The sequence below is a fragment of the Phyllopteryx taeniolatus genome, chromosome 11, assembly GCF_024500385.1.
Source record: "Phyllopteryx taeniolatus isolate TA_2022b chromosome 11, UOR_Ptae_1.2, whole genome shotgun sequence".
NCBI classification, from domain to species: Eukaryota; Metazoa; Chordata; class Actinopteri; order Syngnathiformes; family Syngnathidae; genus Phyllopteryx; species Phyllopteryx taeniolatus.
Window position 1 is genome coordinate 97,012 of NC_084512.1, and position 25,489 is coordinate 122,500.

The window sequence follows — 25,489 nt, forward strand, 5'->3', positions numbered from 1 at the left end:
ATGGTCACAAGCTGTGGGTCGTGACCGAAAGAACAAGATCCAGGATACAAGCGGCTGAAATGAGTTTCCTCCGCAGGGTGTCCGGGTTCTCCCTTAGAAATAGGGTGAGAAGCTCGGTCATCCGAGAGGATCTCAGAGTAGAGTCGCTGCTCCTCCACATCGAGAGGAGCCAGAGGAGGTGGCTGGGGCATTTGATTCGGATGCCTCCCGGACACCTCCCTGGTGAGGTGTTCCAGGCACGTCCCACCGGGAGGAGACCCCGGGGACAACCCAGGACAGACTACGTCCTTCGGCTGGCCTGGGAACGCCTCGGGAGCCGGAAGAGCTGGATGAAGTGGCTGGGGAGAGGGAAGTCTGGGCGTCCCTGCTAAAGTCCGCGCGATCCGACCCGGATAAGCGGTAGAAAATGGATGGATGGATGTATGGAATTTCTCATATCCCTTACTTAAAGAATCAATCATTGTAAAACTTAGAACACTCTTTTTGTTTTCCGATTCAGCAGTGTTCACTCCAAAGGAAATAGGACAGGTTGCAAGCATGCTGCAGAACACCTGAAACATACTTCATCAGCAAGAGGAGATATCACTTTGCGAGGAAGATTTTTTTCATTATTATTATTTTCATGCCGCCACTGAGGAATGTACAAATTAGAAGCATACTAGCCCATGGCTTGGTTTTGTTGCAAAAAAACAAACAAAACGTTCAATTAAAAAAAGGATTGTAGTATTGCAGTTGTATGCATTTTACATGGCTCTATTGATTCAAATAAATGTTTGTGTTTCAGGAAAGAAAATACAGTAGTTTAGTCATTTAAATTATAATTTTTTTTAAAATTGGTAATGGAGTAATGCTTAACATGCTGAGTTAAATGAGTGTGTAATATTTTTTCAAACTAGTTATCTTAACTTACATTTAACTTAAATACTCCATTCCATTAGGAGCCCAAATACAATGACACTGTGGATGATCAATAAGATAATGTTGTTTTTTTTGTAAGTTGAAGTTCTGCCAATAATGAAAAACTGATATGTAGGTGGCACGGTGATTGACTGATTAGCACATCTGCCAATCAGTTCTGAGGACCCGGGTTTAAATCCGGCCTCGACTCTGTGGAGTTTACATATTCTCCCGGTGCCTGCGTGGGTTTTCTGCGGGTGCTCCGGTTTCTTGGTTAATTGAAGACTCTAAATTGCCCATAGGTGTGAATGTGAGTGTGAATTATTGTTTGTCTATATGTGCCATGCAATTGGCTGGCGACCAGTTCAGGTTGTATCCCAGTCCTCAGAACTGTGAGGCAGACGCTCTAACCAGTCGGCCAGTGCACCTTACCGTTAAGCTTAAAAAAAAAATAAAAATAAAAATAAAAAGGTAAGGTTGAATTAGTTGGAACCAGCTCAAAGGAAAAAACAAAATTTTTTGTTTAAAGAAAATATGTACTAGTGTAAGCCTTTTTTCCGAATTAAAATTCACAAGATTTAAATTCTTAAATTAAATACAAAATTATTTAATCATGAGAATATACTATTTATATTCCTACATAAATATTATGCTTGTAATAAGCAAACTAAATTCATAAGGGAGATAAAAATTCGAAAAATAAAACATTCTTTAATCATGAAACTATACCACTTATTTTAGGCAAACATTTCTTAAAATTTTTGCTTTGTGATAAGCAAATGTTTCTTAATTTAAGACTTGATACGGTCTGAAAGCCACTAGATTTCTAAGCTCATTTTAAGAATTAAAATTTTGCTTCCCCCATTGGCAGATGTTCTTTTTTTTTGCTCAGAATAAGAAAATTTGACCAAATTTGAAGAATTTTGTTTATTTCTAGGCAGGCTTTTCTCTCTCTCTCTCTCTCTCTCTCTCTCCCAGCGTACTAAAATCTTTAGATTGCAGTGATTGCCTAAAAAGGTTGTGCAACAAAATATTAAGGGTATCATCATTTTTGTCCAGTCCTGTTTCATGAGTTTGTTTTTTCCCCAAAAAATTCTGTTGAACCACAATTCAAAAGCAATCTCTGATTTTCATTGGTTAATTTTTATGACATTTTATTCATTATTACTTTTGTTCGAGTTAGTTATTTCTGTGACCACTATGTTTTGTTTAGTTTATTTACAGTGGTACCAATAATTTTGTCCATGTGTGTGTATATACGTAGAAGTACAGAGCATTGACAACACAAACAACTGAATGTGTGAGCTGCTTCACCTTGTTTCCGGGGAGTCATCAATGTCTCCAATAATGAGAACCAGAGCTCCTGTGTGAAAGAAAAACTAGAAGTGAGACAGTTGTGCTTTGATAATAGAGGGTGATTTTTAATTTTTGTCCTGTTCGGCTGTTAGGTCAAGGAGAATGGAGGATCTGTATCCCTTTTATACCAGAACAGTTCTACGGTGTCACAGTGGAGTTTTTAAGCTTCCGCTGTGGTTTCTTAGTATTATAATTGAAGTTTATTGAGAATCAGAGTCGAACAGAACAAAGTTTCTAGAGGGGAGAGAGAAACGAAGACAAAAGACAAAACACCATTTGAAAACGGTGAGAAAAGTCCAACCCCAATTCCAATGGAGTTGGGACGTTGTGTTAAACATAAATAAAAACAGAATACAATGATTTGCAAATCATATTCAACCTATATTTAATTGAATACACTACAAAGACAAGATATTTAATGTTCAAACTGATAAACTTTGTTTTTAGCAAATAATCATTAACTTAGAATTTTATGGCTGCAAAACGTTCCAAAAAAGCTGGCAAAAAAGACTGAGAAATCAAACACCTGTTTAGAACATCCCACAAGTGAACAGGCTAATTGGGAACAGGTGGGTGCCATGATTGGGTATAAAAGGAGCTTCCCTGAATTGCTCAGTCATTCACAAGCACCTCTTTTTGAACAAGTGCGTGAGAAAATAGTCGAACAGTTCAAAGACAATGTTCCTCAACGTACAATTGCAAGAAATTTAGGGATTTCATCATCTACGATCCATATCATCATCATCAAAAGGTTCAGAGAATCTGGAGAAATCACTGCATGTAAGCGGCAAGGCCGAACACCAACATTGAATGCCCATGACCTTCGATCCCTCAGGCGGCACTGCATCAAAAACCGACATCAATGTGTAAAGGATATCACCACATGGGCTCAGGAACACTTCAGAAAAACAATGTCAGTAAATACAGTTCGGCGCTACATCTGTAAGTGCAACTCGAAACTCTACTATGTAAAGCAAAAGCCATTTATCAAACACACCCAAAACGCCCGGGGCTCGAGCTCATCTAAGATGGACTGATGAAAAGTGGAAAAGTGCTCTGTGGTCCGACGAGTCCATATTTCAAATTATTTTTGGAAATTGTGGACGTCGTGTCCTTCGGGCCAAAGAGGAAAAGAACCATCCAGACTTTTATGGACGCAAAGTTCAAAAGGCAGCATCTGTGATGGTATGGGGCTGTGTTAGTGCCAATGGCATGGATAATTTACACATCTGTGAAGGCACCATTAATGCTGAAAGGTACATACAGGTTTTGGAGAAACATATGCTGCCATCCAAGCAATGTCTCTTTCATGGACGCCCCTGCTTATTTCAGCAAGACAATGCCAAACCACATTCTGCACGTGCTACAACAGTGTGGCTTCGTAGAAAAGGAGTGCGGGTAACTAGACTGGCCTGCCTGCAGTCCAGACTTGTCTCCCATTGAAAATGTGTGGCGCATTATGAAGCGTAAAATACCCCGGACTGTTGAACAGCTGAAGCTCTACATCAAGCAAGAATGGGAAAGAATTCCACCGACAAAGCTTCAACAATTAGTGTCCTCAGTTCCCAAATGTTTATTGAATGTTGTTAAAAGGTGATGTAACACAGTGGTAAACATGACCCTGTCCCAGCTTTTTTGGAACGCGTTGCACCCATAAAATCCTAAGTTAATGATTATTTGCTAAAAACAATAAAGTTTATCAGTTTGAACATTAAATATCTTGTCTTTGTAGTGTATTCAATTAAATATAAATCAAACATGATTTGCAAATCATTGTATTCTGTTTTTATTTATGTTTAGCACAACGTCCCGACTTCATTGGAATTGGGGTTGTAAGTCATTACATTATCGACAACAATGAAACATTAAATATGAGTTTTAGATTTGGCAGCCTTAAATGCAGGTGATGATGAGATGAAGGCTGATTGACAATAGGTGCACGGCCGAGGTGGTGCAGATTACTGGGAAGAGGGAAAGAGAGAGAGGGCGAGAGGGGCGTAAAGCGCCACTCAAGATCCAACAAGGGAACTGCAGGGCACAGCTCATAACAGTACCCACCCTCTCAACAGACGCCTCCTGGCATCCTGCCCGGCTTCCCAGGGTGAACCGCGGAAAAGTCCCTAATCAGGGAGTCATCGAGAATAAGCTTGCGGGAGCGTTCCTCTAGACCATACCCCTCCCAGTCCACAAGGCACTGGTAACCCCTGCCCCTGGGCCTCACGTCAAGGATACGTGAAACTGTGAAAGCCGGATGGTTGTTGATAACACGGGGGCTCCGAGGGGGTATGGCCGGAGGGCTAAGAGCGCAGGTGGAGACAGGCTTGGGTAGTGACACATGGAACGTCGGATGAATCTTAAGAGCTTGTTGAAGTTTTTGTTGAACTGATGTGGGATTGATGATTTTAGTGATCAGGAAGCGACCAATAAAACGCGAAGTGAGTTTACGGGATTCAGTCTGGAGTGGGAGGTCACGGGAGGAAAGCCAGAGCGTCTGACCCACCATGTACTCAGGCGTAGGGGAGCGACGAAGGTCCGCGAGCCGTTTATTTCTCTCAGCGGACCGGGTTAAGGCCGCCCTGACGTCCTTCCAAATGGACTGGACACTTTGGAGGTGATTCCTTACCGCGCGAACCGCCACCGCATGATCCTGTTCCCTAAATAATGTTGGTTGGAAAATGTAAGAGGCCATGAACGGAGACATACCAGTGGTGGAGCTGGTGAGGGGTTGCGTGCGGCAACGCAGCGAAGGGCCGACTCCAGGGACTGATTTGCCCGCTCCGTCTGGCCGTTGGACTGTGGATGATATCCGGAAGACAGGCTGGCTGGTGTTCCCACCGTTTTACAGAACTCCTTCCAAACTAGGGAGGAGAACTATGGACCTCGGTCCGAGATGAAGTCGATGGGGATTCCGTGGAGTTTGAAGATGTGATTGACACGGAGATTAGCAGTTTCAAAGGCAGAGGGTAGCTTGGGGAGGGGTATGTAATGGACACACTTGGAGAACCGGTAAATAATGGCGAGGATGACGGTGTTACCTTCAGATGGAGGTAGGCCGGTGACGAAGTACAGGGAGATGTGGGACCAAGAGCGGCTCGGAATCGGTAAGGGGCGCAGCAGACCAGCTGGGGGTTGATGAGAAGCCTTGCCTCGGGGACAGATGGAGCAGGCTAGGACAAACTCGGGTGTCTTTGACTAGGCTGGGCAACCAGAAGTGTTGCTGGATGAAATGGATGGTGCGGGTGATGCCAGGATGACAGGTGAGATTGGAGTTGTGGGCCCACTGAAGGACGTCAGAGCATGTGAAATCGCGTACGAACAGTGTGTTAGGAGGTCCGGTCTTAGGATCTGGGTGAGTCTTCTGAGCGTCTTTAACCACCTGTTAGATTTTCCAAGTGGCTGCTCCAACGAAGCACGAAGAAGGGAGGATGGGTTCCGGTTCTGCAGGGCTGGAGGGGAGTGAGTACATGCGAGACAAGGTGTCAGGTTTGCTGTTGCGGGAACCAGGGCTGAAGTAGAATTGGCTCAGAAAGAGGGCCCAGCAAGCGTGTCGGGGGTTAAGATGTTTGGCGGAACGGAGGTAGCCAAGGTTTTTGTGATTGGTCCAGATGACAAATGGAGAATCAGTCCCCTCCAGCCAATGCCTTCAACTCCTCCAATGCCCACATGATGCCCAGGAGCTCTCGGTTGCCAACGTCATAACTCCGTTCGGCAGGGGACAGACGACGGGAAAACAAAGCACAGGGATGGGCCAGTTAACGACTGCTTGGATCTTGGCAGTGTCATGGCCCTGTGTTTCAAATTGTTTTTCTTTGTGTTGCAGTGTCTGGGTGAGCGAAGGTGGGCGTTGACATCGGTGACGCACTTGTCATGCATTGTAATCATCAGCCTTTTTAGGGGGCACCGTGACAGTGTGTGGGCGTCGGAATATTCACTCGTTTTTGCCCCGTGTTTGCCCCCGTTCTGACCGCTGTCCAAATTTAGGTTCTATACGATTATACCACACGGACCTTTTGTCGTGTCTCCCTGCGTTATCAGTTTTTTGATTCTCTCTGGTTGTGAGTCCCTTTGGCTTCTTATGTCTAGCCATCACATGCTCTGTCATTTAATTAAAATTGTTTGGACCTCTTACCTAGAGTCTCTTTTTTGGGATCTGCCCTCACGGCATTGCCATCTGTGACAGGTAGTGTCTGGTTGCAATTGTCCTTTGGCAATGATATAGCCCAGGAAGTGTACGGAGGAGAGGTGGAATTCACATTTTTCATGTTTGACGTAGAGGCGGTTCTCGAGGAGACGCTGGAGGACTTGGCGGACATGATTGCGGTCTTCTTCGGGAGAGTGGGAGAATATGAGAATGTCGTCTAAGTCGACGAAAACAAACCAGTTCAATATATCGCGGAGGACGTCATTAATGAAGGTTTGGAAAAAGCGGGTGTGTTGGTTAATCCAAACGGCATGACCAGGTATTCAAAGTGTCCAACAGGGGTATTGAAAGCAGTTTTCCACTCATTCTCCTCTCTGATACGGATGACATTGTAGGTCCAATTCGGTGAATATCTGGGCGCTACAGAGGGGTTCAAATGAGGGGTCATTGAGCGGTAGTGGAAATAGTTTTTTAACGGTGATGTCATTGAGTCCACGGTAATCGATGCAGGGGCGAGAGTGGTATCTTTCTTCTCAACGAAGAATAAGCTAGCCCCTACTGGAGAAGAAGAAGGCTGAATGAGTTCTGAAGCCAGGGAGTCACGGATATAGTCCTCCGTAGGCTTTTTCTCAGGGCAGGAAAGGTTGAAGAGATGGCTGGAGGGAAGAGGGGCTCCCGGCAGAAAATTGATCGTGCAGTCATTAGTGAAAGGCCAAGATCTTTACTGAAAACAGGGGAGAGCTCATGATATTCTTCTGGAACCCCAGGAGAGGTCGACTGGTGTGGCAGGTGGTCGAGGTTTGCTGGAAGGCGGCATGCCAGAAAGCAGGCACTGCGAATGGCAGTGAGGACTCCACCCAATGATAGATAGGTGGGTCGAGTCTATGGCGGGGTTATGCTTCTTGAGCCAGGGAATTCCGAGGACTAATGGGGTCTCAGTGGAACGGATAATGAATAATAGGATGTCTTCACGGTGATTTCCTGTGATAAGTAAAGTAAACAAAACTGTTTGGTGGGTGACAGGGGAGATGAGTCGCCCATCCAGGGCTATGATATTTTTTTGGCGAATGGAGGGGTTTGAGAAGGAGTTGGAGCTGACGTGCCAATCCTTCGTGAATGAAATTATCATCAATAAGGGTCTGTTGAGAACGGGAACAACAATACATGCGGGAACAGTCATACGGGAGGGAGAGATGGGGAGGTGGTGATTTGGCTCACCACGGCGCTCTCGGGTTGTGGTGAGCCTGGTCTTTTGGTCGCAAGAAGGGCTGCAGTGATGGTTGACTTTCTAGAACTTTCTCCCATCTCTCGACTGAATCTCTGGAGCTCAGCCACAGTAAACTTTGGGTTCTTCTTTACCTCTCTCACAAAGGAGAAGAGCCTTGATGAGAGAGGTAAAGAAGAACACCCCCAATTGCTCAGTTTGGCCGGATGGACAGCGCTAGGAAGGGTTCCAGTCATCCCAAACATCTTCCATTTAAGGATTATGGAGGCCACTGTGTTCTTAGGAATGTAAAGTGCAGCAGAAATTCTTCATTTTACTTTGACCTCATGATTCTCGTTTACTCTGACATGTACTGTGAACTATAAGGTCTTTTATAGACAGGGTTGTGGCTTTCCTAATGATGTCCAATCAGTATAATCAAACACAGCTGGACTCCAATGAAGGTGTAGAACCATCTTAAGGATGATCAGAAGAAATGGAGAGCACCCGAGTTAAATATATGAGTGTCACAGCAAAGGTTCTGAATACTTAAGGCTGTGTGATATTTCAGTTTTTCTTTTTTAATAAATCAGCAAAAATTTCAACAATTCCGTTTTTTTCTGTCAATATGGGGTGCTGTGTTTACAATAATGAGGAAAAAATGAACTTAAATGATTTTAACAAATGGCTGCAATATAACTAAGAGTGAAAAATTTAAGGGGGACTGAAAACGTTCCGTACCCACTGTAAGTGTCTTGTTTTAGCAAATCCTTTTTTCTGGGAGAATAATTAAGAAAGCAATTTTGTCTTTTATTATTTTATTGAGATCTTTGCAAAGAGACAGGGAGCGCCTGCCATGGCTGGCATCCTTCCCTCTCTGACAAAAGAACACAGAAGGGGAAACCGTAAAAAGAGCTACACAGCTACTCAAAGAACCAAGGGAGGGAGAGCTTATCTTATCTACATCCTTGGCAAAAAGCACATTATATTGTGGATGAGGAGGAAAGAGCAATCTGCTAGGTACCTTTGCAGAATCAGACAAGAACTATAGAAAACAGGAGTTGTGGAATAAAAGAATACAGAACATTAAATTTATAAAGGTTAATATAGGCAATTTTGTCAACTCACTCCCCGCTTTTAGGGTTGATTTCTAGAGTGGGTTGTTTTATTCTGTGCACTGCAAGACAAAGTGTTTTTATTTGTGCTCTGGAATACAAAGCTAGTGGATTGTTTTATTTGTGTGCATAGCAGTAAAAGTTGCATTATTAATCAGTTTGACAAATACAACCCCAATTCCAATGAAGTTGGGACGTTACATAAATAAAAACCGAATAAAATGATTTGCAAATCATGTTCAACCTATAATACACTAAAAAGACAAGATATTTAATGTTGAAACTGATAAACTTTATTGTTTTTAGCAAATAATCATTAACTTGGAATTTTATGGCTGAAACACGTTCCATAAAAAGCTGGGACAGGTGGGGAAAAAAGACTGAGAAAGTTGAGGAATGTTCATCAAACACCTGTTTGGAACATCCCACAGGTGAACAGGCAAATTGGGAGCTGGTGGGTGCCATGATTGGGTATAAAAGGAGCTTCCCTAAATTGCTCAGTCATTCACAAGCAAAGATGGGGCGAGGTTCACCTCTTTGTGAACAAGTGTGTGAGAAAATAGTCGAACAGTTAAAGGACAATGTTCCTCAAGGTACAATTGAAAGGAATTTAGGGATTTCATCATCTACGGTCCATATCATCATCAAAAGGTTCAGCGAATCTGGAGAAATCACTGCATGTAAGCGGCAAGGCCGAAAACCAACATTGAATGCCCATGACCTTCGATCCCTCAGGCGGCACTGCATCTAAAACCGACATCAATGTGTAAAGGATATCGCTTCATGGGCTCAGGAACACTTCAGAAAACCAATGTCAGTAAATACAGTTCGGCGCTAAATCCGTAAGTGCAACTTGAAACTACTATGCAGAGAAAAAGCTAATTATCAACAAGACCCACAAGACTGTGGCTTCTCTGGGCCCGAGCTCATCTACGATGGACTGATGCAAAGTGGAAAAGTGTTCTGTGGTCCGACGAGTCCACATTTCAAAATGTTTTTGGAAATTGTGGATGTTGTGTACTCCAAAGAGGAAAAGAACCATCTGGACTGTTACGGACGCAAAGTTCAAAAGCCAGCATCTGTGATGGTATAGGGCTGTGTTAGTGCCAATGGCATGGGTAACTTGCATATCTGTGAAGGTACCATTAATGCTGAAAGGTACATACAGGTTTTGGAGAAACATATGCTGCCATCCAAGCAACGTCTTTTTCATGGACGCCCATGCTTATTTCAGCATGACAATGCCAAACCCCATTCTGCACGTGTTACAACAGCGTGGGTTCGTAGTAAAAGAGTGCGGGTACCAGACTGGCCTGCCTGCAGTCCAGATCCGTCTCTCATTGAGAATGTGTGGCGCATTATGAAGTCTAAAATATGACAACGGAGACCATGGACTGTTGAATAGCTGAAGCTGTACATCAAGCAAGAATGGGAAAGAATTCCACCTACAAGGCGTCAACAATTAGTGTCCTCAGTTCCCAAACGTTTATTGAATATTGTTAAAAGAAAAGGTGATGTACCACAGTGGTAAACATGACCCTGTCCCAGCTTTTTTGCAATGTGTTGCAGCCATAAAATTCCAAGTTAATGATTATTTTCTAAAAACAATAAACTATCAGTTTGTACATTAAATATCTTATCTTTGTTGTGTATTCGATTAAATACAGGTTGAACATAATTTGCAAATCGTTGTATTCTGTTTTCATTTATGTTTAACACAATATCCCAACTTCATTGGAATTGTGGTTGTATATTTTAAATATTTACGATTAAAGGAGGCAAAATAAAATTTCTAAATTCCGAAATTTCAAGTCCCAAAACTTCAGAAGACAAAAAACAAATTGTTATTTTTAGGCATGACAAATTATTGCAGAACCTGGATCAGTAATTATGCACAACTGACAAGCATTCGGGGGAAAGAAAAGACCTAGCTAGAGCTTTTTGTTCCACCAAAACTTTGAGTCTACGCCACTTATGAATTTACATTTAGTCATGTTTTTGATGGTCAGTTTCCAAAATAATGATAATATAATATTATATTACTATAATACTGATAATGGATAATGGGTTGGACCATACTGATACTATACTGATAATGTATATAATGAAATAATAATTGATGCTCTTACAAAAATACTGTCAAGATATGGTAGCCATGTTTTCAAAAATGACTGAAGTACAGTGGAACCTTGGGTTCCGTGACCCCGTTTGTAACCCAAAATGATCTAAACCTGAGGTAATGTTTCCCATTAAAATTATTCATTTTAGCCCCAAAATTAAAATACTTTTTTTTTTTTTTTATTAGTGTGTGGTTAAAAATAAATATAGTGCAATATAGAAAAGTGAAAAAACACTATTTTAAAGAAGTAAAACACAAAATAACTGTTTATTGCTTAACTTTAACTAAGGAGGGGAAAGAGAAGGAGGATTATAGCTACTCATTGAAGAAGAGCCTTCTTCCATAATAAGGAAATTCTATTTCAGGTGTTTTTTTTCTTTTGACTCTTTCTTGACTAATTCATTGGTTGATTTTTGGCACAACAAACCGATCCAGGGAAACCTTACTTTTTCAGTTCAGAAAAAAAAAAAAAACATCAAAGTGGGATGTCACATTGTCATTGAAAAGATGAATTGCTCTGTTGGCCAATTTGCTGCACATTTCTTTTGATCATTCTTTGTATTGTGTCGCTCACGTTATCACCAGTGAGCGCATTCTCAGTTTTGTCAGTCTAATAAAGAGCAAAAACAAAACAACCAAGATACAGTGCTTAACTTAGTTGCACTGCGTGACGCACATTCAATGACGGTTGTACAACGCACAGATCTTTCTGCTCATTTTTAATAAGTGCTTCCTAACACTATCTTTAGGTGTTTCCCATTTTATCTTGCATGGGTGCCATTCTGAATGTTTAGCCTTTTGTTGACATTTTTGAGAAAACGTTCCACGAGACGAAAGCGCAGCACCTTCAGTCTTCATCCATAATAAATGTGCGTATAGGCGGAACCTCTGCCGAGCAAACGCCACCGTGTAGAGCTATTTTGACGTGATTACGCCAACATTAACCGTTCGTTGTTTTACTCAAAGAGACGTTACAATTCAATAAATAACATTGCAAGATGGCGCCTACCCGTGTGGTCGCCTCGGTTACGCGCTCTCTAGTATTGTTTTTGTGTTTTTCGTTCGTCTTTGGAGACATTAGACGACGCACTTACACAAGCTGAGACTAAGCATCAAGGAGGCTACTGCGGAATTTCTTTCACCAACTTTTGCAAATCCGCTCAGTTTTTTCCCTGAGTTACTCACCGGAGCAGCGACTGCGGTCTTTGGCGCATGGAGGCGGAGGCGACGCCACAGAGGGAAGCGAGCCGGCCTCCAGGTAAAACTCCGCAAGAGAGGATACAGACTGGCGTTTCCATCCATCCACCTCACGAATCTACGCTCCCTACCCAACAAAATGGACGAGCTTCATCTTCTTATAAAGACCAGTAAAGACTTCGGACGTTCCGCCGCCACATGCTTTACGGAGACTTGGCTTTGTGACGCTGTACCCGATGGTGCCGTTATGCTTCCCGGCTTCCATCTTCACAAGGCAGACCGCGACATGGAATCATCGGGGAAAACAAAAGGTCGTGGGATATCAGAATCATCATCTTTATTTGCCAAGTATGTCCAAAAAACACACAAGGAATTTGTCTCCGGTAATTGGAGCCACTCTAGTACGACAACAGACAATCAATTGACAGAGAACATTTTTGAGAAATAAAGACATTGAGAAAAACAGTCACTGAGCAATAAAGGGTTGCTAGTTAATCTGGTAATGTCATTATTTTTTATTTTTTTTGACAATTGTGCAAAAAGATGCAGACTCCTCTAGCACTTAGAGCAGTTCGAATGACTAATATTGGAATAGTCCGGTGCAATGACCATTGTGCAAAGGGCGCAGAGACTTCAAGCTAGTAGTACGATAGTCTGGGACAATGTTGATTGTGCAAATGTTGCAGATACTCCTCAGTCAGCAAATGGAGCAGATGCTACTCTGGCATGAGTGGCCAGTATTGGTCAACAACAGATATGCAAATAGTGCAGCGTGATGAGACTACTACAGTGAGTGCACGAGTAATATATAATTGGCCTGACAGAAATGTGACAACAAACTCAAGAAAAAAAGACAAAAAATTGCCAGCATGTTGCAATGGAATTGTATGTTAGGTGTTTAAGAAGTTGATTGCAAGAGGGAAGAAGCTGTTGGAATGTCTGCTAGTTCTAGTTTTCATTGATCGGTAGCGCCTACCTGAGGGAAGGAGCTGGAAGAGCTGGTGACGGGATGTGGAGGGTCCGAGAGGATTTTGCACGCTCGTCTTATTCTTCTATATCAACGAAAAATGACGTACGGACGTCACGGAGCTCAGCACACACTGCAGCCCGCATTTGGAGTCGCTGTTTTTGAACTCTAAGCCATTCTACTCACCTTGCGAGTTTGCATCATTCATTCTGGCTGGTGTCTATATTCCGGCTCAAGCTAACATGAACCCCGCACTGATAATGCTTGCCGAAAAAGTAAACGAAATTGAAAAAAAAAAAGAAAAAAAACCCGGACTAACCCCTCATTATTCTTGGGGACTTTAACAAAGCTAAACTCAACCACGAACTCCCTTAATACAAGCAGCACATCGACTGTCCCACCAGGGAAAATAACATTTTAGACCACTGCTATACTATGCTAAATAACGCATACCGTGCCAAACCTCGTGCAGCACTGGGCTCATCTGATCACTGCTTAATTCACTTAATACCGACATACGGGCAAGAACTTAAATGCGCGAAGCCTACAGTGAAAACAGTGAAAAAGTGGATCAATGAAGCAAAGACGGAACTTCAAAGCTGTTTAGACTGCACAGACTGGAGTGTCTTTAAAAATTCAGCTGGCAGCCTGGATGAATATACGGACACTGTCACATCCTATGTCAGTTTCTATGAAGAGGTGTGCGTACCAAACAAAGTCATTTCGGACATTCAATAACAACAAGCCGTGGTTCACTGCCAAACTTAAGCAACTTCGCCAAGCTAAGGAGGACACATATCAAAGCAGGGACAGGGCCCTGTATAATCGAGCTAGAAACCTGCTGACTAAAGAAATTAACATTGCAAAGAGGAACTATGCAGCAAAGTTGGAAAAACAGTTTAGCGCTAACGACTCCAAATCAGTCTGGCATGCATTACAATCGCTGACCAATTACAAGCGACGATCCCCCCAAGCTGAGAACAATAGCACACTAGCCAACGACTTGAATACATTCTACTGCAGATTTGAAAAGGACACTTTCACACCCCACACCCACCTAGCCGCACCACCGACCACAATCACACTTCTGACTTCTGCGTTGTCCATCCACGAAGAGGATGTGAGACGCATCTTCAAAGAACAACAGATTAACAAAGCGGCAGGCCCGGACCTTGTGTCCCCAATCCTGCCTCAAAGTCTGCGCGGACCAGCTCGCTCCAGTCTTCACACAGATCTTCAATAGATCTCTGGAACTGTGCGAAGTACAATCCTGTTTCAAACGCTCCACCATCATCCCATATGGTATATACTACTTGTGCACTCAATGTAGTACACTGACTGAGGAGCATCTGCAACATTTGCACAATCAACATTGTCATTTTAAACTGCATAGACTCCTTGAAGTCTCGGCGTCCTTTCCACAATGGTCATTGCACCGGACTGTTGCAAGATTAGTCATTCTAACTGCTCCAAGTGATAGAGGACTCTGCATCTTTTTGCACAATTGTCAAAAATAAATAAATAAATTGTACCGGCATTACCAGATAACTAGCAACCCTTTATTTCTGAGTGATTGTTTTTCTCAATGTCTTTATGTCTCAAAAGTGTTCTCTGTCAATTGACTGTCTGTTGTCATACTAGACGGCTCCAACTACCGGAGACAAATTCCTTGTGTGTTTTTTTTGGACATACTTGGCAAATAAAGATGATTCTGATTCTGATAACAGAGTACCTTGAAAAGGTATTGGCCCCCTTCTCAAATTATTTCACTTTTGCATATTGTTCAGCCATCAGTTTGTGACCTCAAGCTCAAGCACACTTCTGCAGCAGGATAACGATCGAAAACACACCAGTAAGTCAACTTCTCAATGGCTTAAAAAAATAAAATAAATAAAGGTTTTGGAGAGGCCTAGTCCAAGTCCAGACTTGAATCCCACTGAAATGCAGTGGCTGTGCATTCTCAAAACCCCTCCATTATTGGTGAATTCAAACAATCAATCACCATTTACCTCACCTCCTGGAGCCGTCACCTTAACCCCTCCTAGAGCCGTCGCCTGATCGTGGTGGAGGGGTTTGTGTGTGCTAATGATCCTTGGAGCTAAGTTGTCTGGGGCTTCATGCCCCTGGTAGGGTCACCCATGGCAAACAGGTCCTCGGTAAAGGCCCAGACAAAGGACGCTAAAGACCCCTTATGAAGAGTACCAATACTGGATGTCATTTTCCCTCGCACGGACGCGGGTCACTGGGGCCCACCCTCTGGAGCCAGGCATGGAGGTATGGCTCGAAGGCGAACACCTGGTGGCCGGGCCTGCACCCATGGGGCCGGGCACAGTCCAAAAGGGTAATGTGGGTCCCCTTTCCTATGGGCTCACCACTGGTGGGAGGGGCCATAGGGGTCGGGTGCAGTGTGAGCTGGGTGGTGGTCGAAGGCAGGGACCTTGGCGATCCGATCCCCGGCTACAGAACCTGGCTCCAGGGACGTGGAATGTCACCTCTCTAGCAGGGAAGGAGCCTGAGCTGGTGTGTGAGGTCAAGAAGTTCCAACTAGATATAGTCAGGCTCACCTCCACACACAGCTTGGGCTCTGGTACCAGTCCTCTTGAGAGGAATTTGACTCTCTTCCACTCTGGAGTTGCCCAAGGTGAGAGGCGCCGAGCAGGTGTGGGTATACTTATTGCCCCCGGCTCGGTGCCTGTACATTGGGTTTCACCCAGGTGGACGAGAGGGTAGCCTCCCTCCACCTTCAGGTTGGAGGAGGGGTCCTGACTGTTTGTGCCTATCCACCAAACAGCTGTTCAGAGTACCCACCCTTTTTTTGGTTTTTGGAGTCCTTGGAGGGGGTGCTGGAGAGCGCTCCCGCTGGGAACTCCATCTTTCTACTGGGGGACTTCAATGCTCACGTGGGCAATGACAGTGAGCCTTGGAAGGGTGTGATTGGGAGGAACCCCCCCCCCATCAGAACCGAGTGGTGTTCTGTTATTGGACTTCTGTGCTCATCACGGATTGTCCATAACAAACACCATGTTCAAGCATAAGGGAGTCCACACGTGCACTTGGCACCAGGACAACCTAGGTCGCAGTTCGATGATCGACTTTGAGGTTGTGTCATTGGACTTGCGGCCGAACGTCTTGGACACTTGGGTGAAGAGAGGGGTGGAGCTGTCAACTGATCACCACCTGGTGGTGAGTTGGCTACGATGGTGGGGGAAGATGCCGGTCCGACCTGGCAGGCCCAAAGGTATCGTGAGGGTCTGCTGGGAATGTCTGGCAGAATCTCCTGTCAGAAGGAGTTTCAACTCCCACCTCTGGCAGAACTTCACCCACGTCCCGGGGGAGGCAGGGGACATTGAGTCCGAGTGGATCATGTTCTGCGTCTCCATTGCTGAGGCGGGCGACTGGAGCTGTGGCCTGTCGTGGCGTCAATCCCCGAAACCGTTGGGGGACACCATAAGTGAGGGATGAAGAAGGAGTCCTAGCGGGCCTTTTTGGCCTGTGGGACTCCTGAGGCAGCTGATGGGTACAGGCTGGCCAAGTGGAAGGCAGTTTAGTTTGGTGGTCTCAGTATTGCATCTCTGCTTTTTGCAGATGTCGTGGTTCTGTTGACTTCATCAAGGCGTGATCTCCAACTCTCATTGGAGCGGTTCGCACCCGAGTGTGAAGCTGCTGGGATGAAAATCAGCACCTCCAAATGTGAAACCATGGTCTTCAGTCAGAAAAGGGTGGAGTGCCCTCTCCAGGTCGGGGATGAGATCCTGCCCCAAGTGGAGGAGTTCGAGTATCTTGGCATCTTGTTCAAGAGTGAGGGAAGAATGGAACGGGAGATTGAAAGGCAAATCGGTGCAGCGTCTGCAGTGATGAGGTGTTCCGGGCACGTCCCACTGGGAGGAGACCCCAGGGACAAGTCAAGACACGCTGGAGAGACTATGTCTCCCAGCTGGCACGGGAATGCCTTGAGATCCCCCCAGAAAAGCTTGCTGAAGTTGCTGGGGAGAGGGAAGTCTGGGTGTCCCTGCTAAAGCTACTGCACCCGTGACCAGACATCGGATAAGCGGAAGATAATTGATGGATGGGTGGATGATGATCTTAAGCATTAAAGTGGGGGAACTATGCAAAAATATACGAATTTGAGAAGGGGGCCAATACTTCTTCATGTCACTCTACACTGCACTGTATCCGTATAATCTCAAAATGGTTTGGCTGCTTAGTACTTAGTAATTTATTCTTTTTTTATTTGTTTGATTTATTGTGTAATCAAAAAGGGGGGGTGTGGTGGCAAAATTAATATATCTTATATGCGTTTATTGTTCCATAAATCTCCATAATTCCTGTGTAACTTTGCAAATGTACCTAGCAGCTTGTTTTTCTTTTTTCCTCATCCTGGCTCAGTGTAATGTGCTCTGTATCAGTCCCCCTTTTTCTCAAGGGTGAGATAAAATAAGCCATCTCCTCCTTGAGTATCTCTGCTCCCTTTTGCGTCCTCCCTTCCATGTGCTTCAGAGTGGAGGGCGGCAGCTGCCTTGAGCTGTCTAACTTCCATCTTCCCTCTCTCTCTTTGCAAAGATTACATTAAAATGACAAAAGACAAGATTGTTTTCATGCAGGGACCTCACCCACCTTGTGCCAGGGAAGGGAAAGTGTATTAAACCTGAGTGGGATCAGAGCACTAAACCTTGTCAAAGTGGTCACATGCCTCCCCTGTCACTTCGCCACACCTAGCCCCCCCTTTCCAAACTAACTGTACATAGTGGAAAATACTGTTGAGGAACAAACAGAAATTACCTTGATTTGTGGCTGTTGCAGTTTCTGAGAGTTGCGATGACCCAAGGCAACGAGGTTGTTCAGTGAATTTTCTATTCTTCTCAATATAGCTGACTCATTTTCTTTCTCATCTTCACTCTGCCCTCTGGTGGAGTCTGCAGTCAGTAGACAAAGCTGGGCTTTTAATGCCTATGAAGGAATATTGGTAGTAGAGACAAACAGCAAGAAAATAAATTAGTTTTGTGGTTCTGTCACTATTGCAACAATTGAAATAAATTAACCGTATGCCCTAACCCTCAGACATATTCGTTATTAATTCAGAAAATAAATTTAAATAATGCCGATTCCTATTATTTGACTCGGTCAGGTCTGGCCGACCCGCAGCTCTAGATTCACATGAGGCTCTTTGACTGGTTTCATGAAGCTCTTATGTTCACATCGCGCTCTACTGCCTGTTGCCAGGCAACCCGGAAACACTCGGAATAAACTCCAAAATTTCCCATTATGAAAATGCTCCATATAGAAATAAACAGACCGAATCCGGATGGAATTTAATTTGGTTTCATAGGGGTGGAATATTCCTTTTCCCTAACCGATCAGAAGTAAATTTTTGTCATGTAAACTGTGAATCCGAATGTGTCAAGCTGCGCTCTGTCTACGCATGACGTCTTGATGTAAGTGCGCGGTGACGTCATTGTATATGCACGTAAATATGGTGGATTCCGACCAGAGCTCGTCTTTGGGAGACACAGAGCTGCCAAATGTTACGGAACCTCTGTATTCTGTTAGAAAAATCACTGAACGCTAACACGACTGAACGCTAACACTTTACGGCTATCCACCGATAGTTCCGGCCGGATATTGGGGGAGGGGATCCTTTTCTTTTTTTTTTTTTTTTAATCCAATGTCCGACATTATCGGCCAGTACGGCAGTGTGTCCGGCCACCGTGACTAAAATTTCATAAATGAATTAGATGAAATAAACACTATATTGTTTAAAAAAGAAAGATAGAAAAAAAAAAAGCTGCTTGGCGCAAGCTATTTCATTAATTAATATTAATACTAACTAGTATTAGACTAGTAATGACTAGTAATAGGAACTAGTAGACATTCCAACAGCTTCTTCCCTCTTGCAATCAACTTCTTGAACAGCTAATTTACAATTCCATTACAACAAGCTGGCAATTTTTTGACTTGAGTTCGTTGTCACATTTCTGTATTATGTATTACTCGTGCACTCACTGTAGTTGTCTCGCCGTGCTGCACTATTTGCATATAGTGGCCACTCATGCCAGAGTAGCATCTGCTCCATTTGCACACTGATTGAGGAGTATCTGTAACATTTGCACAACCATTGTCCCAGATTATCGCAGTACTCGTCACTTTAAACCGCATACACTCCTTGAAGTCTCAGTGCCCTTTGCACAATGGTCATTGCACCGGACTATTGCGATATTAGCCATTCGAACTGAGGACTCTGCATCTTTTTGCACAATTGTTGTTTGTTGTTGTTTTTTGTCAATGTCTTTATGTCTCCAAAGTGTTCTGTAAATTGACTGTCTGTTGTACTAGAGCGGCTCCAACTACCGGAGACAAATTCCTTGTGTGTTTTGGACATACTTGGCAAATAAAGATGATTCTGATTCTGATTCTGATATAAGATAAACTTTATTAGTCCCACAATTGGGAAATTTCCATCGTTTAGGTAGCAATAGAGGATATAGGAAATATAAATAGCATGCAAGAGAAGACATCTATAGAAGTACATTCACAAAATAGAAATTAAACTATTGTCCGTGCATAAACTATCCAATTCAATCAAACAGCAATGTTATTTGTTTGTTTGCAAAATAGAGTGCTGCATTTTAATTGACTTTTGAGATTTGATTAATCTGATTTCATACTTTTTTTAGGCAAGGTTAAAAACAGAATTGGTAAAGGCGAATTATTCCATAGAAACACATATTTTTGACGATGCCCTGTCAAAATGTCATATACTTTGATTCATTTCTGCAACTGCATCCGCCATTACAAGGTTGATGAAATAAAAACGAAATAAATATTGAAGCCATCATTTATTAACGCTTACGATTATAGAGTAATGATTATGTTGTTCAATTGAAGATTATGCAGAATTATTTTTGCATTATTACAAAATATACCGCAATAACTCTCCCACGGTAATGTTCTAGACAAATTTTTGAAAATTCTAATTTGGACAAATTGTTCTGGAAGTGAATTTCTATCGGTTGCCAGCTCTGCAGAGATTGTTTTTAACTAATTGTAACTTATTTTCAACAAGTTTTTGTTTTAATGAAAGTGTGAAAACAATCTTATCTTGATAAATGACGCGCCGTTTACGACCATGTGCACATGTATACACCCAATCGGAATACACACATGTGAAGGAATTGCTTCGATTGGTAACAATTGACCATAAAACAGATTTGAAAAGGATTGTTGAGGGCAAGGTTTGCCAAAAGTCCCACTAAGCAACATGCATGATAAGAGAAAAAAATGCTATTGTAAATTATAATATTTTTGTTTGTAGACATGAATTGAACATTGAACAGAGAGTTTTTGAGACAGGGCACACAGTGTTCATTGTTGAAAATGACTGGCCTGTGGTCTTAGTTCTGTGGGAGTCAATGTTTGTCACGATCATGTTAATGTGTGACATGTATAGTAATTTATGGCAGAGCAGGGGTCTGTGTGTGTGTACGTGAGAGCGAGACAATGAGTGGAAGAAATGGGGGCAGTTTCTGTGTGCCCAGGAGCATCAAACAGGGGGTAATACTGGCACAACTGTCCTGGACCCCTGGCTGTCCCCCTGCCCTCCCAACCCCAGTTGTTAAAGAATTTCTAGAAGGAAATCTCAGATCGCACCCTGTGTGTGCCCTGTGAATGATGCGGCTCCTTGCAATAACACAGTAAAAATTGTGTCTCTTAGCCTCTGACTGGTTGGCCACCCCTGGACTAGATGAACAACTACTTCCTGTTAGGCATTTTCTATTAATTATACTACCTCCAACAAAACTGTAAATGCTCCATAAAAGTCTCCCTTCTTCTCTAGAAGATAACCGGTAGCTTCACTGTGATGGTACTTCTCAGTGATCTAAATAGAGAGAAAGAATGATATAAGTTAGATCGGTGAATGATACAGGGTGGGGCATAAAGGACAGATGTTTTTTTAAAAACTCACAAAAAAATAAATGGTAGCTGCAAATAAATTTTATTGACATCAGTGTGTTCTTTTTGAAGTAGTATTTGACAATCAAGGGTGGAAAACCACCTAGATCATGTGATGTCCCTTTTCATTGATGCATTTTTGAAGGCGTTGATAAAAGTCTCTCCAACATTACTCTGTTGATTTGGTCTGTGGTCTTTGTTCTTGTATAATCTGTGTTACACTGAATTGTGACAAAGGCACATGCCTATCCGACATGTGGTTTCAGCAGGACGGGGCAACGCCCCACATAGACAAAGCATCAACGGCCGTTCTTTATTCTCTTTTCCACCTCATTTCCACGTTTTCTAACACTCCTGCTGATTTGTCCATGTGTGATTATTTTTTGTGGGGACACCTCGAGGCATGGGTGTATGCGCATAGACCCCGTAACACTGGACGAGTTGAAGGAAGCTATTCGTGTGGAAGTCAACCAAATCAACAGAGCAATGTTGGAGAGAGAAACAGACACGACATGAAGAATGTTGTTTTCCCACAATCGGTTGTGTCAAATGATAGTTCAAAACCAACACATTGATGTCAATAAAATGTTTGCAGCTACCATTTAGTAAGTTATTCAAAAATGTCTGTCCTTCCTGACCCACTCTGTATAAGTTAGATGATACTTTAATACAACTCTCAATTAAATAAGTTGAAAATTGCATACAAGAATAAAGTACATAAAGATAATGCAAGAATTATATACAACCCCGATTCCAATGAAGTTGGGACATTGTGTTAAACAAAAACAGAATACAATGATTTGCAAATCATTGTATTAATTGAATACACTACAAAGACAAGCTATTTAATGTTCAAACTGATCAACTTTATTGTTTTTAGCAAATAATCATTAACTTAGAATTTTATGGCTGCAACACGTTCCAAAAAAGCTTGGACAGGGTCATGTTTACCACTGTGTACATCACCTTTTCTTTTAACAACATTCAATAAACGTTTTGGCACTGAGGACACTAATTGTTGAATCTTTGTAGGTGGAATTCTTTCCCATTCTTGCTTGATGTACAGTTCCAGCTGTTCAACAGTCCGGGGTCTCCGTTGTTGTATTTTACGCTTCATAATTCGCCACACATTTTCAATGGGAGACAGGACTGGACTGCAGGCAGGCCAGTCTAGTACCCACACCCTTTGACTACGAAGCTACAATGTTGTAACACGTGCAGAATGTGGTTTGGCATAGTCATGCTGAAATAAGCAGGGGCATCCATGAAAAGGATGTCGCTTGGATGGCAGCCTACGTTTCTCCAAAACCTGTATGTACCTTTCAGTATTAATGGTGCCTTCACAGATGTGTAAGTTACCCATGCCATTGGCACTAACACAGCCCCATACCATCACAGATGCTGGGTTTTGAACTTTGCGTCGAATAACAGTCCGGCTGGTTCTTTTCCTCTTTGACCCGGAGGACACGACGACCAATTTGAAACGTGGACTCGTCGGCCCACAGAACACTTTTCCACTTTGCATCAGTCCATCTTAGATGAGCTCGGGCCCAGGGAAGTTGGCAGGGTTTCTGGATGTTGTTGTTAAATAGCCTTTGCGTTGCATAGTCGAGTATTAAGTTGCACTTACGGATGTAGCGGCGAACTGTATTTACTGACATTGGTTTTCTGAAGTGTTCCTGAGTCCATGTGGTGATATTCTTTACACATTGATGTCGGTTTTTGATGCAGCGCCACCTGAGGGATCGAAGGTCACGGGCATTCAATATTGGTTTTCGGCCTTGCCGCTTACATGCAGTGATTTTTCCAGATTCTCTGAACCTTTTGATGATATTATGGACCGTAGATGATGAAATCCCTAAATTCCTTTTAATTGTAAGTTGAGGAACATTGTCCTTAAACTGTTCCACTATTTTCTCACACACTTATTCACATAGAGGAGAACCTCGACCCATCTTTGCTTGTGAATGACTGAGCAATTCAGGGAAGCTCCTTTTATACCCAAATCATGACACCCACCTGTTCCCAATTAGCCTGTTCACCTGTGGGATGTTCCAAACAGGTGTTTGATGAGCATTCCTCAACTTTCTTTTTTGCCACCTGTTCCAGCTTTTTTGGAACGTGTTGCAGCGATAAAATTCTAAGTTAATGAAGATTTGCTAAAAACAATCAAGTTTATCAGTTTGAACATTAAATATCTTGTCTTTGTAGTGTATTCAATTAAATATAGGCTGAACATGATTTGCAAATCATTGTATTCTGTTTTTATTTATGTTTTAACACAACTTCCCAAATGCATTGGAATAGAGGTTGTGCATCAAATAAAATATCGAATTATGTAAAAATTAAAATTAAAATGTTACAAAGATCGATTCAAGTTGAAGTCGTGTGTAAAATCCAATAATCAATTACTAGGGTACAAACATTTTAAAAAAACATTTTTTGTTCATCCATCCATTGATCTTCTCCCGGTTATAGGGGTCGGGTCGCGGGGGCAGTAGCTTTAGCAGGGACGCCCAGACTTCCCTCTCCCCAGCCACTTCATCCATCTCTTTCGAGGGGATCCCGAGGCGTTCCCAGGCCAGCCAAAGGACGTAGTCTCTCCAGCGTGTCCTGGGTCTCATTTCAGCCGCTTCACACTCAGCTGCGAACTGCTCGAGTGAGAGTTGGAGGTTACGGCTTGATGAAGACAACAGAACCATATCATCTGCAAAAAGCAGAGATGCAAAACTGAGGCCACCAAACCGGACACCCTCTACGCCTCGGCTGCGCCTAGAAATTTTGTCCATAAAAGTTATGAACAGAATTGGTGACAAAGGGCAGCCTTGGCGAAGTCCAACCCACGAGTCCGACTTACTGCCGGATATGCGGACCACACTCTGCCTCCGGTCATACAGGGACCGTATCAGGGGGTTCGGTACCCCATACTCACAAAGTACCCCCCACAGGACTCCACGAGGGACACGGTCCAGCGCCTTCTCCAAGTCCACAAAACACATGTAGACTGGTTGGGCGAACTCCCATGCACCTTTCTAGGACCCTGCCGAGGGTGAAGAGCTGGTCCACTGTTCCACGGCCAGGACGAAAACCACACTGCTCCTCCTGAATAAGAGATTCAACTTCCTGACGGACCCTCCTCTCCAGCAACCCTGAATAGACCTTACCAGGGAGGCTGAGGAGTGTGATCCCCCTGTAGTTGGAACACACCCTCCGGTCCCCCTTCTTAAAAAGGGGGACCACCACCCCAGTCTGCCAATCCAGAGGCACTGTCCCCGATGCCCACGCGATGTTGCAGAGGCGTGTCAACCAGGACAGCCCTACAATATCCAGAGCCTTGAGGAACTCCGGGCGAATCTCATCCACCCCCGGGGCCTTTCCACCGAAGAGCTTTTTAACCACCTCGGTGACCTCAACCCCAGAGATAGGAGAGCCCGCCTCAGAGAACCCAGACTGCTCCCTCATGGGAAGGCGTGTTGGTGGAATTGAGGAGGTCGTCGAAGTATTCTCCCCACCGGCAGCAGCGCCCCATCCCCACTATACACAGTGTTGATGGTGCACTGCTTCCCCCGCCTGAGATGCCGGATGGTGGACCAGAATTTCCTCGAAGCCGTCTGGAAGTCTTTCTCCATGGCCTCACCGAACTCCCCCAAGTTTTTGCTTCAGCGACCACCAAAGCTGCATTCCGCTTGGCCAGCCGGTACCCATCAGCTGCCGCAGGAGTCCAACAGGCCAAAAAGGCCCGATAGGACTCCTTCTTCAGCGTGACGGCATCCCTCACCGTTGATGTCCACCAACGGTTCAGGGATTGCCGCCACGAAAGGGCACCAACCACCTTACGGCCACAGCTCCGGTCGGCCGACTCAGCAATGGAGCCGCGGAACATGGTCCACTCAGACTCAATATCCCCCGCCTCCCCCGGAACGTGAGCAAAGTTCTGTTGGCCGTGGAAGTTGAAACTCCTTCTGACAGGGGATTCCGCCAGAAGTTCCCAGCAGACCCTCACAATACGTTTGGGCCTACCACGTCGGACCGGCATCTTTCCTCCACCATCGGAGCCAACTCACCACCAGGTGGTGATCTCTTGACAGGTCCGCCCCTCTCTTCACCCGAGTGTCCAAGACATGCGGCTGCAAGTCCGATGACACAACCACAAAGTCGATCATCGAACTGCGACCTTGGGTTTCCTGGTGTCAAGTGCACGTGTGGACACCCTTATGCTTGAACATTGTGTTTGTTATGGACAATCTGTGATGAGCACAGAAGTCCAATAACAGAAGACCTCTCGGGTTCTGATCGAGGGGGCCGTTCCTCCCAATCATGCCCTTCCAGGTCTCACTGTCATTTCCCACGTGACCATTGAAGTCCCCCAGCAGAACGATGGAGTCCCCAACGAGAGCGCTCTGCAGCACCCCCTCCAAGGACTCCAAAAAGGGTGGGTACTCTGAACTGCTGTTTGGTGCATAGGCACAAACAACAGTCAGGACCCGTCCCCCCACCCGAAGGCGGAGGGAGGCTACCCTCTCGTCCACCGGGGTGAACCCCAACG

The 25,489-nt window shown here is 44.0% G+C and overlaps 1 protein-coding gene across 16 annotated transcripts in view; it reads right to left on the minus strand.

Annotated features, from left to right (window-relative positions):
- Positions 1-25,489, minus strand: part of vps8 (VPS8 subunit of CORVET complex) — a 280,747-nt gene that overhangs the window by 30,144 nt on the left and 225,114 nt on the right. For 14 of the 16 annotated variants that reach the window (XM_061788861.1, XM_061788865.1, XM_061788864.1 and 11 more), the window contains 3 exons: positions 20,780-20,869; positions 17,776-17,943; positions 2,212-2,260 (listed from right to left, as the gene is read on the minus strand). In XM_061788861.1, coding sequence (XP_061644845.1) covers positions 2,212-2,260; positions 17,776-17,943; positions 20,780-20,869 — 307 coding nt within the window. Of the gene's footprint in view, positions 1-2,211; positions 2,261-7,618; positions 7,776-12,018; positions 12,157-17,775; positions 17,944-20,779; positions 20,870-25,489 lie in introns of those variants that run through there. The other 2 variants (XM_061788872.1, XM_061788874.1) reach the window with 2 other exon arrangements.